This window comes from Rutilus rutilus, assembly GCF_951802725.1.
Source record: "Rutilus rutilus genome assembly, chromosome: 12".
Classification (NCBI taxonomy): Eukaryota; Metazoa; Chordata; class Actinopteri; order Cypriniformes; family Leuciscidae; genus Rutilus; species Rutilus rutilus.
The window spans coordinates 25,542,598-25,562,542 of record NC_140217.1 but is presented as its reverse complement, the minus strand read 5'-3'; the positions used below and the strand labels follow the sequence as shown (position 1 = coordinate 25,562,542).

The window sequence follows — 19,945 nt, the reverse complement described above, 5'->3', positions numbered from 1 at the left end:
AAAACGGTAATATTGTGAAATATTATTATAGTTTAAAAGAACTGTTTTCTATTTTAATATATTTTCAAATGTAATTTATTCCTGTGATGGTAAAGCTGAATTTTCAGCATCATTACTCCAGTCTTCAGTGTCACATGATCCTTCAGAAATCATTATAATATTCTGATTTGGTTCTCAAGAACACTGTTAATATCAATGTTAAAACATTTTATTATTAATACTTAATATTTTTGTGGAAACCGTGATATATTTTTTTCAGAGTTCTTTGAATATACAAAGTTCACAAGTGCATTTATTTGAATTAGAATCATTTGCAACAGTACACACACTTTTGATCAATGTAATGCATCCTTGCTCACATTTGGCATTTCCTTCATATTTTGAAGTGGACCAAAGTTTGTTTAGCTAAAACAATCCAAAAGCTTGAAACCACAGCAACTTTGTTACAAAACCAGTAAATGACCATTTTGTGTGACCTTTCTGCTGATTACAGTATGGACACAATGAATTGTATAGCATTTGCTCTTAAACTGTAGGGAATGTTTAAATCATGCTCCATTTTACTACCAAAGTCTAAAATCACCTCAGAGTGTGTTCCTTTGAGTTAAAATCTAAAGGTCAAAGAATAAATCCATGCTGAATACCAAGCATGTTCCCATCTGTTACAATGTGACCCTGAGTCCAGAATCAGCAACACCCTTGAGTTGCCTTTGACTATTAATTATACTTTACAATCAGAATGTCATTTTTTCATATATATAATTGTTGATTTGAAAACTGCTTGTAGTTTACTCTTTGTCTGTAAGAATGCTTATGTAATCAATCAGTAAAATGCTGTATTGTAAATCTAATCAGGTAAACCATGGGTTAGCTTTAAGTAGGGTCCTGTTTTGGAGTACCAGTTAGTACTGTTTTCATTGGATCAATTAAATGAGCTTGAAAAACAGGAACAGGATATTAAGAATGTCATATAAATCTTATTCCACTACACAGATCCAATGGAGTAATAATACTCATACAAACGCATGGAGACCAGTGGTTGTGCTGTGATCTTTGCATTTGTAATGTGTCTTTTCCTTGTTATTTAAAAATTCCGCACCTCAAGTGCACTTTTAATTTAAAGTTGTTCAGATTGCTAACTCGTGCCAGTTAATCAAGTTCTATATGTGGTGTAACTTTGACTATAGTCACAGTGTTAGCACTGGATATAATCCTGCATTGCCTATGTTTTGTATGCCAAAAGAACTGCATTGATGTAAACAATTTTCTGTCTAACGCAAGAACTGAAAGTACTACCAGTATTCAATAATTTAACACATGTGTTATGTAATAAAACACCATACTGTATTTATGTGGTCATCTATTTTGTGCTGAAAAAGAGGAGTGTATTATATATAAACTCAGACTTTTTCTTATACCACAAACACCCACTCTCAGTTAATAATGCCTGTGCTTCTAGGAAAGTCAGGGAAATGGAGACAGGACAATTCCCAGAAGCCACTGTGTGAAGAGCTGGGTTATGGCAGGAATGGGTGAAGATGTTGGAATGAGATGGTGAGGATGATCAAAGAGAAGCTAGTGAGTATTAAAAAATGAGATATGAATTGGTTGGGGAGAGATTAAATAAAATATATAAATGGAAACAGCAGTAGTCCTGATTTACATGCTGCCCATGGGCGAGATCGGATGAGAGGCAAACAAGTGGGATCCAAAATTCAGACCATTAGTGAAAATTTTAGATTTTTCTAATAATACTTTTTAATATTTTAGAAGCATTTTGAATGAAAATAAGAACAACATTTTAAAAGAACAAAAATCTGTTTATTTTCAGGTTTAAATTAGATTTTCAGATGCACAGCTGAACAAGGGGAGGCAAGGTATCTTGGAAATATTCCTGGACAGCTGTTTTCTATGTATATAATGGATAGATACAATTATGCCTGAATGGGGAAAGACCAAAATCTTCAAAACTGTTTCTATGTATTACTTTGCAATTATATATTTCAATATTATTTTTCCACTGCTTAAGGGTACATTTACACGACAACAATGTACTAAAAACGGAAATGTTTTTCCTTTGCATTTTTTTGTGTACAAGCTACAGCGGATTCACACAAATCTGCAAAAACTAATAAAAATGCAGTATTATGCATGCCAGGCCAGTAGTTGGCGATGACACTTTGTAAAGAAACACTACATGCTTATAGACTGAACACGTAATACGCATGAGCTTGACGTCACCATTTTCACAAATTAGCGTTTTTTGTAGTTATGGTTTTCAAAAACGTGCAATTTTTCAAAGGTTTTCAGGCCCCCAAAACGCTATTGTGTATATGAACGACCAAAACATAAAAAGTTTTCAGTTTTTTAATTAAAAATGGTGTCATGTAAACGGCCCCTAAATCTCATACAAAAAGTCTGTCAATTGGCTTTTTCGTTCCTTCAGCCGCCATATTTAAGTTATAATTACTCCTATTCCTTTTCCTTTGAGTCCTATAGTAAAGAAAATACTGAATGCTGACAATTCACCGAAGCATCTTCTTATCTGCTTGCTAGCCAACAGTAACAGTCAGTTGATGTGAAAAACAAACGACGATCAGCATTTATGTTGAACGTAACTTGTTTTAAAGCTTTTGCATTGGCAATTTTGGAGGTAAATACTACATTCCTCAGCACAGCAGGATGCTAATTCACCTAATAGGTTCCAAATGAGAGATTCTTGCTTAGTTAGCATAGCGGCTAACCCTCTGTGTTAAATGTGCTTCGTTAGTTAAATGCAGGGTACCTTTCTCGACACCACTAACCACACAATGAAGCATCTCTGCACCTATAAAACTTGTTTGGGTTTTTAAAAAAGTTTTATGTAGTATGCTGACAAACCATATCATGCTCACTTGTCAAGCGCAGTTATAGTAGCTGTCTAGCCAAAATAAATTTAATTGGTTAGATTCTGACACAAACCCATCATTGTGCAGTGTTATTTGCCTGCAATTGTGTTTCTTTCCTTTCACTATGTGTAAATGGGGATTGCAAGTGGTTTCATTATGTGTATATGGCATTTTATTTCCTATTACTTCAGCAAAATTGTTGGCAGGAATGAACACACTTGCTGCCAAAGCCTGAGAGTTTTTTCCCTTCAAGTTGTTGTCTGCTATTTAAATCAACCTATCCTTTTAGAGAAATTATATGCAGCTTATATATGGCTCCTCCTGTATACACACACATATATAAAACAATCTTTTGAGTAACCATGTTGTTGCCTCGTCACACCACCCCTGCCCCACATAGTCTCAATTACATAACATCCCACCAAATTCTTTTTTATCTTTACTTTTGTAAAAGACTCCAGACAGAGTGACTAGGGTTTACCTAAATAATTATGCAAGTCACATATACTGTAAGATGCCTTTGCCGGAACGATTTGCAGGCAATGAGGAACAGAGGAGACGATGAAAGAAACGTCCTCCTCCGTTTTACTTTGATCTACTGCAGTTTGCCAGTGCCCGACAATTTCTGAAAGAATGGACTGTTCCGAGTTTTCACACATTTTCCTTGCTGTTTCACTTACCTACATCCGGTGTGCCCAAATAATTGTGGGAAATGCTTGTGGAAAACCCCTTGAGATAAAATCAATGCATAAAAAGTGCTTGAAATCAACAGCAAGAAAGGAAGCACTAATCATGCTGGCCACATATTTTAGTGGCGTTGTACACAATGTGCTATTGAATAAAAAAATATATAAAAAAAAAACACACACACGCAGTCACACACACACTACAGTTCAATTCAATTCAATTCAATTCAATTCAAATTTATTTGTATAGCGCTTTTCACAATACATATTGTTTCAAAGCAGCTTTACAGAAAGTGCATTTCAGAAATGTACACAGAAAAATACAGTTAGTTAATCATGTATTAATTTAGGGCATAAACATATCGCCAGCGTCGAGTCGTCTCTTCACAGGCGTCGAGTCGTCTCGCGTTCAAAATAATAATAATTGTTGTTGTTTTTGAAAGAATTCCAAGGGTTGCAGTTATTTGATCAAAAATACAGGAAAAACAGTAATAATGTGAAATATCATTACAATTTAAAACTATTTTAATATATTTTAAAATATTATTTATTTCTGTGATGGCAAATCTGGATTACTTCAGTCTTCAGTGTCACGTGATCCTTCAGAAATCATTGAAATATGCTGATTTGTTGCTCAAGAAACTTTTTTTTATTATTATTAATGTTGAAAACAGTTTATATTTTTAAACAGTAATATTTTTTTGGAAACTATGATGCCATTTTTTTCAGGATTCTTTGATGAATGGAAAGTTCAAAAGAGCAGCATTTATTTGAAATAGAATTTTGTGTAACATTATACATGTCTTTAAAAATGTCTTTACTGTCACCTTTGATCATTTTAATGCATCCTTGCTGAATAAAAGTACTAATTTCTTTAATCTTACTGACCCTAAACATTTGAATGATAGTGTATATACATATTTGGTTGAACTCAATGTGATCATGGCAGGTCCTATGACATCAGTATTTACCCGGTGTTGCCATAACAATAAGGGCTGTGATCAAATGGTTACTGTTTATCTGTGGCTGCAGCTGTGAGATGGACCTGCCTTGTAATGAACACTGGCAAGGCAATGTTTGTGTCAATGTGCAAAAACAAATACTCAGGCGCATGCAAGAGTATTTGTCTAGATGAGAGTTCACCACTAACCGCGCTGGCTGTTCTAATGTCAGAATTGGAGAACAGAGACGGTGGGATGCTGATTATATCCCAGAAGCCACTGGAGGGGCTCGTGGGGTTTTAGCCACAGAACGTCAGCACTGGTGCTCCAAAAATCACAGAAATCGAGGGTTGGCGGAAATGAGCACCATATGATTTGTAGATTGGGTACAAATATTAGGCCCTCATGCACAGTAAGGACATTTTTGCTTCATTTCACAGTGTGTACACAGGCTGTTTCACAAAAGAAAAGAACATATTATAGATGTGGTGGGCACAGGCGATAAATGAAATATGAAGCAAAACAAAATGCGAATAGGGTATATGTTGAACGTCGCATGACCAAACCGGAACACTGATCTCATCGTGTTCGCACAGCATAGAAAGGATACTGGGGCTAGTTGTCACACAGGCTGTATCTGTATTGAATATTATTGTTTCAATCAAAATCACACTTTTACTGATTTGCATTGTTTTGTTTAAATTTAGCTGAAAAGCCTATAATTGGCACAGGTTCCACTGTGACGATTTCTACAGCATGACAACATTCTGTGCACGTGTTGTTTATTAACACACCTTTGTGTCTTAATAAGGACAACACATTTTGTGTTACTTTTAATTCAACCAATGTGTTATTCCTCTTAACACAGAAAGTGTTTAAATCTTTTAGTGTTACAGTTGCACAATTTGTGTCCAATGTCTGTTTTTTTTTCTTCTTTTTTTTCTATTTGAACAAAACGTGTATGCAATAAAAAAACACAACAAACTCAAATGTAGTTTAGCTACAAAGGTCAATGTGTATTCAGTAAAAATATTTCCTGGGAAATAATAGTAAAAATTATTATTATTATTTTTTTTTTTTGTAAAGCATTCAAGGAATGCCTATTCAGAAACAGTCTTTTTAGAAAATAATTATTATAATAAATTAATAAATAAAGATAAACCTTGAGAAGTAGGGGTAAGTAGGGGTAGGGGCGTAACAATATATTGTGTCACAATATATACAATAATGCAACATGTATCGTGGATAGTGACAATGTGTATAATTCACACAAAATGAAAATTTCTGTGTGAGAAAAAAAAATCATGTTTACAGTGTCAGTCCTACATGAAACTACTGTATATAATTGTCACGTGTGGTTGCAGGAAGGCAGACGAAGATGTGGATACATTTCCAACACGAAGGTTTAATGGTAATAATATAAAGGATAGCAGGACAGACAGCAACACACAACGTAGATCGGACAAAGACTGACTGAACAGACGGAACTTAAAGGGATATTTCACTGCTGAAAAGATGGGTCATTTATTTAGTAGAAATGTGAAATTATTTTAGAAGTTATACCTTCAAGACTGAGAAAAGCCAGAAAATGTATGTTTGGCTTATGTGGATGAAAGACAACAAATCCCAGAATGCACTTGCTTCGCTGCCCTACGAGGCCACTCCCAAGCCGAATCATGTCCTCTACAGTGAGTATGAGATGATGCCCTCAGGCAGAAGGTACAGGTTACCAAACTGCAGACTGAATAGGTTTAAATTTTCATTTGTACCACTCTCTATAAAAATACTGAACAACAACAAATAGGGTGTGTGGGTTAGCTGCAATGAGATATAGAGGCTACTGACTACAGCATACGTTAACAGAATGGGGGGGGGGGGGTATGTATTATGTATATTGTGTTGCATCTGTTATCTCGAATGCCCAAGATGAATTTCTCCGTCAGGAGACAATAAAGGCTAATCAAATCAAAGCCACGCCTACCGGTTACAGAGGGCAGTATAGGAAGAAATGATATAACTAGGCTACTAGTTGACTCGAAACTGAAAAGACACTGTTTTATCGTGAGATCCCACCCCCTATGGGCGGGTTGAAAACATGCAGAGCTCCTACTACTGGCTGTAGTCTCTAGCCTCTGGCCAAAAAAGCCTCCGATGATCCAAAATGACGATTATTGCGTCATCTGAGTTTTTTTTTCCAGACACACAATACAGAAATCTCTCAGGGGGACATGAGGGAGGGAAGCACGGTCATTCGAAAATACTACCGGGTTTCTACTAATACAAAGCTTAATGCTAATCGGTGAAGTATCCCTTTAAATGCAAACACAGATCACGATGATTAACTGAACACAGGTGATACAGATGAACTGATAATGACAATGGAGATGACACGTGACATGTGATGACAGGCAGACAAGTCCAATGAAAACAAACTAAACAAAACACAACTGCGACAATAAGGTTGAATATAATGTATAATAATGCAATGGGGGAATATTTGTGGGTCCTGATAATGCCAAATGTCTTACGTTACCAGTAAAAAGTTGCATTATTTTAAATATATCTAGTCAGTGATAGAGTGCAAGCATATTCGTCTAAAATAATTATGTATTTTCAGCTTCAGAATCACAAATATTTTTATTCTGGTGTAACCATTGTCCTGTGCATTGGGTTACCAGCACCAGGTCCAAGTCTTTACATTTACACCCCCAATGTAAAACCAAATTTAGCATTTTAATCAAAAGTAAATTTTTTGTTAACCTTTTATGTCTATAATATCGTATTGTGAGTTCAATATCGTGAAATGCATCGAATTGTGACATGAGGGTATCGTTACACCCCTAGTAGTAAGACATGTAACAACCTGGCTGCTCCTGTAAAAAGCAAAAATCATTTTCAGTGATTCCATCTCCCCAATCTGTCCATATCATATTATATGATTTCAGGTGAAATTGGAGCCTACATTTATCAGAGCCTAAACAGATGCATATATGTGATTTTCAAATCATTCACGTCAACTCACATTCCTGTTAACGAATGATTTATTTACAAAGATTGTTATGAGAGCTTCCAACGTTTGTCCTGTAAGTGATCGCATTTAACTGTAGCTTTATTGCAGGTTATGCGTATAATGCTCAGTTTCAGATTCCATTTGTGTGCTCAGCCATAATTTTCAGAAAAGCAACCGAGGTTTTGGCACCTGTAGTGTGGAGTTAAATCTTGTGATTTACAGTGGCTTTGATGTCTGCCACGAAATCTCATTTTCCATTGTGGTTGTCTGTTTGTGCAGTTTGGTTGAGCAGTTTTATCCTGGTGTCATTGTTGATTTAAAAAAGAGAAAGAGAGAGAGAGAGAGAGCTTGGGGGAAAAAAATTCTAGTATTTTTCCAGATAAAAGCTGGACCAATGAAATAAAAGTATGTAGAATGCACAGTATGAATCACTCTATCATAAAACAATGAGGTCTTTTTTATACATTCAGTCACATGGTTACTCAAATATTTACATAAATAAATGTGCAGCAGTGTTTTACAAACTGATAGAGTTATATTGCAATAAAGCTCCAGACCCCGAGGGGTGATCCAAAGCACAGAGTCTCTTTAGTTAACCACATCAGATGAAAAGTAACGCCGTAAGTCTTTCCCTGACTGTGGCCTGACCACAGTTGGCCATATTTCCCCTGCCGTTTAGTTCCGGCCCACAGATAAACAACCTCAACGACTGGAAGAGTGAAACTTTGCACTGTTTTTGTTTCAACTTCAAAATTAAATAATAGTTTTTGCAGACATTCAGTGTAAGATATGAATGCTTGCAGTCATAATCATTTATTTTAACTGATCTTTCTTTTTATTCTTATTCTAGTGTCATCATTGTTTGTTGTATTTCTGCATTGATGTTTAATAAAGTTTCTTACGCTTAATAAGTTACTCAGTGCCATTTAAAGGAACACTCCACCGTTTTTTGAAATAGGGCTTATTCACCTTCTTTCCTACATTTAGATAGGTGGGCAAATGCATTTTTGTCTCAGTGCATGCATTGTTTTAGTTTGACAGGGTCGGCGCTAGCTTAGCTTAGCATAATGAATGGAATCCTTTGTTGCCAGCTAGCATGTCCTGAGTAAAAGTGATATAAAAAAAACAAACAAAAAAAACACCTAATTACTTCTTGTGGCCTGCGTATTCACAACAAGTACAAATAGCGATGCAGATTAACACTAGGTGATTTCCTATGCAGATATTGACTTGGAACTATATTAGGGGGAAGCACAGGCAAAGCACTGCTACTTGGGCGCAGAGATATCACGCCCAAGTAGCAGTGCTTCGCCTGTGCTTCCCCCTAATATAGTCCTTAATATATAAGTCAATATCTGCCTAGGAAATCGCCTAGTGTTAATCTGCATCGCTATTTGTACTTGTTGTGAATACGCAGGCCACAAGAAGTAATTAGGTGGGTTTTTTTTTTTATATATCACTTTTACTCAGGACATGCTAGCTGGCAACAAAGGATTCCATTCATTATGCTAAGCTAAGCTAGCGCCGACCCTGTCAAACTAAAACAATGCATGCACTGAGACAAAAATGCATTTGCCCACCTATCTAAATGTAGGAAAGAAAGTGAATAAGCCCTATTTCAAAAAACGGTGGAGTGTTCCTTTAAAGTTATTGAAATGTTATTGAAATAAACATAACACTGTAAATAATGATATGATCAGTAAGTCATGGCAAATTATGTTTTTACTTTGCTTTAAAGGTATAGCGGAGGATTTTCCCGAATTTTAGAAAAGAACCGCCCTCTCCACTTTTTGAAAAAATGCACACGCGCAACACTCTACCTGCTCCCGAGAGGGAACGCCTATTAAACGTGTGCACGAGAGAGCATGCACAAGCTAATCATAGCTTACATTAACTTTTACTAGCAGTGATTTTAAATGGATTTCTCCAAATAGCATGCCAAACTTTACTTGTCAAGTAGAAACGTGTGAGGCATCAGTGGGAAGACCAACCTGTGTTTTGAGCGCACGCCATCGTGTGAATCGTGTGCACGAGCACGTACGACGGCCTTACGTAAACATATCACCAGAATGATTGACACTTAGGAGGACCAATAGTCTTGATGATCCACCCGGAAAAAGAAAATCCTCCGCTATACCTTTAATTCAAGTTATACAAGATTCAACTGAAATTTTTGAAGTCAGTTTAATATAATTTAAGTTGAAACGCATACAAACAACGTCAATTGTTTGGTTACCCATTTTCTTCAAAATAACTTATTTTGTGTTCAGCAGAAGAAAGAGATTTGGAACAACTGAGTAAATGATGACAGAATTTTCATTTTGGATTTTTTTTTACACTTTGCTGTATATATGCTATAGATCTATACAATATCTACAGTATGTTGTTTTTAAAAGATATTAATACTTTTAGACAAATTAAAATTGATCAAAAGTGACAGTAGCATCACAGGAATGAATTACATTTTAAAATATATTAAAACTGAAAATTTGTTTTGAATTGTAATAATTCACAAGTACTGTTTTTATTGTATTTTTTATCAAACAAATGCAGTAGTGAGCATAAGCTATTATTATTATTATTATTATTATTTTTAATGTAAAAAATCAAAAAGTCACCCAGATGTGAAATGAATACATAATTGGATTGTAAATTAGACTCTTGAGATTTTCAAGGGTTCATCAGAGTGGGGTATTTTCCAGTTGAGTGGGAGAGAAGGGGAAGTAAGCAAAGGGGCAGAAACAGGCCGCACGGTTCCCACACTATGATGTAATGAGCCAGTGGCAGGGGCAAAGGGATCCTTACAGATTTACTGGAGTCAGTAACGAATAACAGACAGAAGAACACAGTAATGTCTCAAGATTATCTTTCTTTGAGCTGAAATGCCACATGCAGCTCATGCCCCCACTACAGCAAAATGAGCCCGACACAACACATAACAACAGACACTTGTACTAAACATTTGTAGAACATATGTCCAACATTCACACACACATGACTAAACTTCAAATATTATTGAATATGAATTCTGGCAAATCTATAATTACTTTTAGATTTATGGATTTATGTGATTGGATGGCTAGAAAGTGAAGGTACAAACAAAAAATAAAATAATTTTATATAATAATAATAATCATCATCATCATCATCATCAATCATAATAATATCACATCAGCAATTGGTATTATTATTGTCAGCATTTTAGTGCTGTTGCACTTTAAGAAAGCTACTTATCCAATCAAATTAGAAGACATCAGGAACTATAATAATAATAATAATAATTATTATTATTATATATTGACCCTCACTTTCTAGTCATCTAATCGTCTAAACTTCATAAAACGGAGCTAGATTTGTTGAAACGTGGGCCAAAGTCTCGATCTGTTGATGTGTGGTGGTCAAAAAAAGACAGTCTAAATCGAAGCCCTTCAAGCAACGTGTCTGACAGCACTTGTCCTGTGCCAGTGTGTCTGAATGGGCCTGTCCACAACCTCTTACATTCAATTAGCCAGAAACAAGTGCGCTTTGTGCTGCCTGTGCTAAAGGCCACCCCACTGCCTTCCCAGTGAACACACAGCAGGCACAAACTTTTGAAAGTTTTTCAGCAATGCTCAAACCCTCATGCCTTCCATGTTCATGACCTGAATCAAACATAGAGGGAGAAAAAAGATTAAATATATATATATTGACACGTTTGATGAGTTAATTAGCTGATTTTATAATATAAATCCAGAACTAACTTCCTAATTTTAGCTTTTTTACGTGTGGCTCACTTTTCCATTTTATTTCAAAACAAATTAACGTTTTTTTTTCTCTGCATATAAGTTGCGTGTGCCTTAAATACAGTCCTAATTGGAAGCGGGTGTAGAGTTGTCAAAGTGGGCACAAAGGAGGAGGGTCTGCTTCTCTGTAGTTGAGAAGTATTCCAGTCACATAGAGAGTGTGTGGGTGGAAGAACCAGTCTCTTGTGTTTATTGGTTCCTCCTTGATTCTGAAAGGAGGAAGCAAGCATCAGCAGAAGACTGAAGGAATCAAGGGCCAACATTCTAGCCATTCACTCCCACTGATAGCAGAAGTGTGTTCAAGAGAACAGCCTGACCTATTATACATTTTAGACACACAGTAGCCTTTGTTTTCACGCATGATTTGTTAATTTGTTCTGAACCTGTATGAATTTATTCTGTTGAAAACAAAAGAAGGTATTTTGAAGAATGACAGAAACCGATGGACCCACTGACTTCAAATTTATTTGGAAATCAATGGGATCCATCAATTGTTTGGTTACCATCATTCTTCAAAATATCTTCTTTTGTGTTCAACAGAAGAAAGAAACTCGGAACAACACGAGGGCGAGAAAATGACAACATTTAAATTTTTGGGAGATCCCTTTAACATATTCTTTTGAAACTCTATTTTATATTGTTTGAGAGGCTATGTTAACAATATTCTACCATTGTATTAATTTATTTATTATAGTTTGCACAACAATGTCACATTTCAACCTGAAGATTTCAACCCAACCTTGGCCGATAAATCAAGCAGGATACAGACATTTGTTTTTTTATGGCTATTATGAAATCAAAGAACTATTTCCTGGGAGGCAAGGTGCCAGATAGGAAAATGTTTATGTAGAAATAGATAGTGGCTGTTCCCCAGATAAACCAAGTTCTTTTGGCCTTTTCATTCCTGTAAGACTTGGGGAGAGGCACTATGAGTTAAAGCCAAATAAATAATAGAGAGCTTGGTATCCAATGGTATCTGTTGATGACTCATCTATAAACAGCACTTATTTCTAGCAGTACTATAACTGGGGTAAAGAAAAATACACATTTTATTTTACCTAAATAAATAAATAGTAGAGTTGTACATTCACATGAGATGAAGACTACAATCATATCAGCAACCTAATAAATGTAGATGTATTTCACATGAAGTGTTTCTTCCCGTTTAGATTAAGCCAGGATTAGGCCTTAGTTCATTTAAGACATTTAAGTAGCTTTTATAAACATGCCTTTGACAAAAATATTACTTGTGTGCATCTTGAGGCAAAACAATGGCACTGATATATTTTAAGATATGTCAGTGAAATTTGCTTTCCGTTAAAACAGCTCAAACATGCATTTTAGTCTGGGACTAGCTTAAGAAAGTAGTTTAAGTCTGTGAAACCGGGGCATTGTAACTTTAGAAATAAAGTCAGACTTAGATAGCCAGTCTTGGAAAATGTCGTCTTAAAGGGATAGTTCACCCAAAAATGAAAATTCTGTCATCATTTACTCACCCTCAAGTTGTTCCAAACCTGTATGAGTTTCTTTGTTCTGCTGAACACAAAGGAAGATATTTGTAAGAATGTTTTAATCAAACAGATCTCGGTCCCCATTGACTTCCATAGTAGGAAAAAATATATACTATGGTAGTCAATGGGGACCGAGATCTGTTTGGTTACAAACATTCTTCCAAATATCTTCCTTTGTGTTCAGCAGAACAAAGAAACTCATACAGGTTTGAAACAACTTGAGGGAGAGTAAATGATGACAGAATTTTCATTTTTGGGTGAACTATCCCTTTAAGAAAGATTGTTTGACCCTTTTAATATTTAATGACATGAATAAAATTCATTTCAAATAGAATTCTAAAATCTCAAATAGATATGGCTCACTCTCTCTCACATGCTTTGTACTCTTCATGAACACCTTGGGGTTCTTTTAGCCAGCATGACCCATCTAAAGTAGACAAAAATATGCACAGTATTTAAAGTCAGCTTGAAACAGAAGTTGCAAGTCTTTATATATATCACAACAGGGAAGTAAATACTATCACAGCAAACGTTTCATGCCGACTTTATGGGTGCTTCTTAAATAGAAGGCTGTGTAATAAGGCTGCATATCTCAGCTGCCATGTCATCAAACGTGTCAATAGAGTGGCGCAGGGATGATGTATTTTTGTAGGCCAAAACCCAGAAACGAGTTAGCATTTTAGCACTTCCTGTCACCCTGAAGTCAATGTTTTTTGGGTTAAATGTATCAAATGAGGTGTGTGGTGAATACAAGCTCAAGATATCTTCACATTTTATTTTACAATATACAATACATCAGTAACACCCTCTTGTAATTTTTAAAGCTCGCTCTCGTCTTGTAAAAGGCGGTTGCTAACAAGTGGCTAAATGGGGCTACAGAACTTGTCAGACAGGGACATTAAACGTCATCAGCTGAACAGGTCAATTAATACTCACTAGTCTGCATTCACAGCCTCGTTGTGTTTCGCAAACTATTATAACTTGAACTTTCAGGAAAAAAAATTTAAACAAAGACTGAAAGACGTGATTAGTGATGGTGACGGACGGTGAAGTCATGTGACCGTGGTGTTGTTTGTTTATAGCCCACTTTTGACTTTTGACTTCTGCAGCTGCCGATTGTATTAATACACTTCAAAATTCATTCAAGTTGTGTTCATTTGCGAAGATTCACGATCACGATGAACGAAACATATAAGAATCATAAGCTTTTGTTAGTCACACATTATTTTCTGCAATAATCCAAAAGCCAATGGAAAAATCCAATTGGGGTTTTGTTGAGGGAATCAGGGTAATGCTAACTTTGGGTGGGCCTACAAAAATACGTCCTCCCTGCACCCCTCCATTTGAAGGATCCGTGGAAGGCAGATGTCATTTCACATCCTTCATTCAGGTCATTTTCAAGGATGCATCAAGTGTATTATTTGTGTCCTTCAATCACCCACAATCCTTTGCACACATTCCTATTAATGAAACAGAACTGATGCAAAACAATCCAGCACTGAGCTTGAGTTCATTCAGTTTATTATGAAATGTAAGACAAAAATGTTATCTTTTGTTTTGGTGTAAATTAATCACTTAACACTAAACTGCCAATAATGTAAGCCTGCACTGGGAGACGAAAGACGCTTGTCATTCACTGTAGTGAATTAATAGAAAGCCAGTTAACTCTTCCCGGCAGCATTAAAAAAAAAAAAACTGGCCACCGCCAGTGTTTTTGACCATTTTCACAAAATTTTCATGGCCGACAGAATATTTTGTTGTATGAATATCTGAATAGTGACTCGCGAACAGCCTCAAAGGTTTTACTTGTATATATAATAAACACGAGTGAAACAGCTTCACGAACAAGAAAAAAATGTAGGGACTTGATTTTGTCCATCAGGAATGATTGGATTGTTTTGGTTTGGTATTGCTGTGATCTCATATGAGATCAGAGAAGAGAAGAGATTGCTGCAAGTTATTTTGATTAAAGGCACATGAGGGCAGATTAATTAAAAATAAATAAATAATGATGTGCACAGATCAATTATTTATAACAAATTCCACAGTGTTCCATAAAAATAAGAATTGTCAATTTTGAATTAATGGTGACTATAAAACAGAACACATCAAACTGTGGAATAATAATGGACCATCAAAACAAATATGAGCAACGTTTGTCACCTCCTTTGTTGGTGTTGCACTAAATTAATTAACTCCCCTGTATATTAACATTGGCGAACTGCAACAAATCCTTGATAGGACAGAGGTGACCATCTGGTATGACAATGACAGGAACAGAAAGGACTATTAAATGACAAGCAAATTCAAATGCATTACTTAATTGCATTTATTGACTATTTGAGGCAACAAATCCACTAGTGTTTTGACACAGGGTTCCAGCATATTGAATTGGGGTCGTGACTTTCAAGGTCTCTGTTGGGGATTTCTGTATAAACCAGCTTTATTGGCAGAAATAGGGAAAGATAGGTCTAGCGGTGCCTGTGTTTCAGCCTGTGCCAACGGCTGAGCATGCCATTAATCTCCATACACTGCATGAGGCCGTACGTCACTCGCCCCGCTGACAGGGAAGATAGAGCATGGGACTAATTAAATGCATACAATACACACTGAACATATGGATAAGCTTACAAGGAAAACTGATAAGGAGTGTTTACATACCATGCTTCCCCAAATCACTGCGCTCTTTCATAACACAATGGAATGTGAGGAGTTTGATTGATGGAAAACAAAGTACTCCTCCAACAGCTGCTTGACCCATTATGAACACTATGGTTTAAGAACACAGTGTTTCTGAGCTTTGAGAGGTTGAAAAGGTGCATTGTACCGATATTAACTCAACTTAAAATGAACATTCTGTCATGCTGCATTTATTTGATCAAAAATACAGTAAAAACAGTAATAACGTAAAATATTATTACATTTTTAAATAAAATGTACAAAAATAGAAAACAGTTACGTTTAATTTGTTCCTGTGATGGCAAAGCTGAATTTTCAGCATCATTACTCCAGTCTTCAGTGTCACATGATCCTCCAGAAATCATTCTAATATGCTGATTTGGTGCTCAATAAACATTTCTTATTATCCATTTTTCAGGATTTCTTTGAATTAAATAGAAGTTCTTTAGTAACATTATAAATATATTTAGTGTCACTTTTGATCAATTTAATGGATCCTTGCTGAATAAAAGTATTAATAAAAAAAACATTTAAATGGTTGTGTAGCCATTCATTTTTCTTGGTAAAACCTGTAAATGAGCTATTAACAGTCAAGTGTTATCTCATGAATTATCATCAACGACTACAGGTTTATTTATGAATGCATTTCAGTTTGCTGCTGTTGGGAGAAACACTGATGCAAGTTGATAATCACCTTTAATTTGCGGTTTTAGTAAAAAGCCATCAAAGCTCTCCATGGAAATTCCTTTAATGAGAGGTTTTATGCCCATGTGCAGATCATTAATGATTAAAACAGCAATTTTGCTCTATTTTTAAACAAACAGCATTCTTCCTGTTTCTAGTTTTAAGATTTCCACCTCATTAATGTTCCAGATCTGATGCTTTTTAACTAAACCTGCTGTGCTTCTATTTAAAGGCAGCAAATGGCAGAAAAAGTGCTGGAAATGGACTTGAATCATTAGATGATGTTAATTTAACCATCACAAGTAATGGCTCATTAATAGTTCTATTGTTAGATATCGCATAGCCGAAAAGAAACTTCACTGCAAAGCGTTGTGTGTAATATCCATGTATTTAAGGATTATTGTGTGCAAAATTTTGTAGTCTACAACATAGTACTTTCCTGAAATACCAGCAAAACACATCCGAGCACAAGAGCAGGTTTAAGACGCCACCTTCTGGACAATTTAGATGACAAATTCTGGAGTAACAGGCCTTTAAAGATCATACTGTACAAACCTGACATCAATCCACTAAACTAATAATAATCATTTACATTAGAATTTATGATGAACATCATTGCCAAACAAACCACTGATTTGAGCTTGAAAGGTTATTTCTCAAAAACAGCTGCACTTTCACGGTTTAATGCTTTTATCTTCATAAGAGAGGTAACACTGCAGATGTTTTACAGACAGCATACAAAATTATATTCGTCTATATATTGAAAATTACAAGTAATAATTAATATTAATAATTTTAATAGAATAACAGCACAAGGGACAATGACAACTGCAACAAAAGTGGATCAAAAAAAGTGACATTTTAAGTAAATAACTTTAAAGAATCAGGTAACAGAAACAAAATCAGCCAAAATTTCCATTCTACTGTACGTCAAAAAAACACTTACAGTAAGTGCTATTTGTTTTAAGCTTTATAAAATACATTAAAAAGCAGGGAGCATTTTTATTTCCTTCAAGGAAAAGTACTATAAAATAAGTTACAGTACAGTGAATTTGTCTAAACTGACTTTGTTCCCGTCTTCCAGCCTTAAGTAAGCGTAGACATCGAAATATCAGAAGTACATCGTACAGGAGTAAAAAGATGCTTTGTTCTTTTATAAAACACTTATTTCCCCCCTTTAAACAAGCAGGAAAAATTGCCAAGATGTCAATAATTACATAAAATATAGGTGTACGTGTTCATTAGTACTACCACACGCACGCACGCGCACACACTCACAATCACGCACAACCCCACACACGCTTGTTTTGTACAGCTTTCTGTTCAAATGTTGCATATCAAATAACTTTTCATCTTTGTGCTGAAATAACTACATTTCTGTTCTAATTACTTCATGGGCATGAATACAAAAAACAAAACAGACAGATTCTTCATATTTGATATAGTGTGGCCTAGGGGGCGCTCACACGTCATCAGCTGGCAGAGGCGGGATGTTGAATCTTGGTCTAGTAAAGAAAGCCATCTTCTCTCTGCATCAGGAAAGATTGATACATTTAGCATTCATCAGAAATTCTCTCCATGCTTTGGTGTTGATTAAAGGGTTAGTTCACCCAAAAATGAAAATTCTGTCAGTAATTACTCACCCTCAATGTCGTTCCAAACCAGTAAGACTTTCGTTCATCTTCAGAACACAAATGAATATGTTTTCGATGAAATCTGAGACAGTGACCCTCCTATAGACAGCAACGTAATTGCAACTTTCAAGGGCCAGAAAGGTAGTAAAGACATTGTTCAAATTTTAAGAAGCGACAAGAATACTTTTTGTGCGCAAAAATAACGACTGTATTCTACAATTTCTTCTCTTCCGTGTCAGTCTCTGATGCTGTTCACGTTGTAAACGCAATGCAACACTTACGGGTTCTATGTCAGAAAGCCGGCTCAGTATTGGCCGGCTCCAGTGTCAGGAGCTGAACAGAGACTGACACGGAAGAGAAGGAATAGTTGAATAAATTCGTTATTTTGGCGGGTTTTAGCGCACAAATAGTATTCTCGTGGCTTCATAACATTATGGTTGAACCACTGTAGTCACATATTTTAACAATGTCTTTACAACCTTTCTGGGCCTTAAAGCTACACTGTGTAGGATTTACTCCCATCTAGCGGTGAAATTGTATATGACTACAAACTGAATATTACTTTCTAGCTCCTCCCATTCTGAAGGCGTTTTAACTCCTACGGTGGCCGTATTATTTCAAATCTGCCGGCAAACGCGAGCAAATCTCTCTCTCGGATTCGTCATGGTGCCACTGCGTGTAAAAACTAGGGGTGCAATAAATGCCTTTTTGGCGCTCTTTGATGTGGCGTGACAGATCACTGTACATTTAAAGCGGCAGCGCGGAGCGTGAGTAAACGCGATTCTCTTCCTCAGTTACAGAATAAACATGAATGGACACCTGAAGGTATGTTAAAAGATACAGTATACTTACTGAAAGGCATCATAACTTGTGTAATCAATCGATCAGTGTTTCAGCAGCGAAAAGACGCCAATAAAACGTATTAGTTTGTCACATAGCCTTATATTTACCTCAGGCAAGTCATTCAGTGCCCACAGCTTGTTGGTTCCTAAATGAACTCTTGCACTAAATAAATGCACTATATTAGCCTATATAATATATTTTACTTAACATGTTAATGATTGATATCTTGATTATTTAATGTAGCCTATGTTTTAAATATCTGTCATGAAAATGACAGCAACTGTGTAAATATTTATATTTCAATAACAAATTAGAGTAGAAAACATAAGTTAATGGGAAAACTGCCTTATGTGCAGTTTACATGTTTTCATACAATGTGTTGATTATTATATCTAAAAATAAATAGTATCTGAAATTAGGCTAAGAGTCTAGGCCAGGGATAGGCAACTCCGGTCCTGGAGGGCCACTGTCCTGCAGAGTTTAGCTCCAACCCTAATTAAACACACCTGAACAAGGCAATCAGTGTTTTCAGGATTACTAGATAGATACAGGCAGGTGAGTTTTTATCAGGGCTGAAGCTAAACTCTGCAGGACAGTGGCCCTCCAGGACCGGAGTTGCCTATCCCTGGTCTAGGCTCTGTTGGCTCTGTTGGCTCAATTTTAGCTTTCTAAACCCCCCACCCCACTGAACCGAACCGAACCGATGTCAAAACCGTGGGGCGTACCGAACCGTCAGTTTTGTGTATCGTTACACCCCTAGTAAAAACGCCCCTCTTTGTCTAATGTATTTTCAAGATGGATGCGCAACATGGCTTCCGCCATTTGAGCGACTCTCTCGTATGTATTCTAAATGGCAGATTATACACTTACGAAAATACTTAATTAGTTGGTTGAAGTGATTACACATTAATGAGAAAGTATAATTTTGAAATAGTTTTTTGCTAAAAATCAACTTAAAATATTACACAGTGTAGCTTTAAAAGTGGTAATCGCGTTGCTGTCTATGGGGGGGGGGGGGGGGGGGTCAGGAAGCTCTCGGATTTCATCAAAATGATCTTAATTTGTGTTCTGAAGATTAACGAAGGTCTTATGGGTTTGCTACGACATGATAATCAATGACAGAATTTAAATTTTTGGGTGAACTAACCCTTTAATAGATGGAAATGTTATGAAAGACTCACTTGAACGTCTGCACGGGGAGGGGCTCTTTGTGGCTCTGGCCCCTCATTTGCAAAACCTCTTTTGAGGCTTTTCGCAACCTCCTTTCAGCAGCTTCCTCCTGCCTCT

General features: G+C 36.1%; 1 protein-coding gene across 1 annotated transcript in view; it reads right to left on the bottom strand.

The window, feature by feature from the left end:
* Nucleotides 1-15,289: 15,289 nt before the first annotated feature.
* wwc3 (WWC family member 3) overlaps nucleotides 15,290-19,945 on the bottom strand; it is a gene marked incomplete at its 3' end in the record, with an annotated part of 41,123 nt that continues 36,467 nt past the window's right edge. Inside the window, exon 17 of the mRNA XM_084426927.1 lies at nucleotides 15,290-15,378. Coding sequence (XP_084283053.1) covers nucleotides 15,290-15,378 — 89 coding nt within the window. The remainder of the gene's footprint in view (nucleotides 15,379-19,945) is intronic.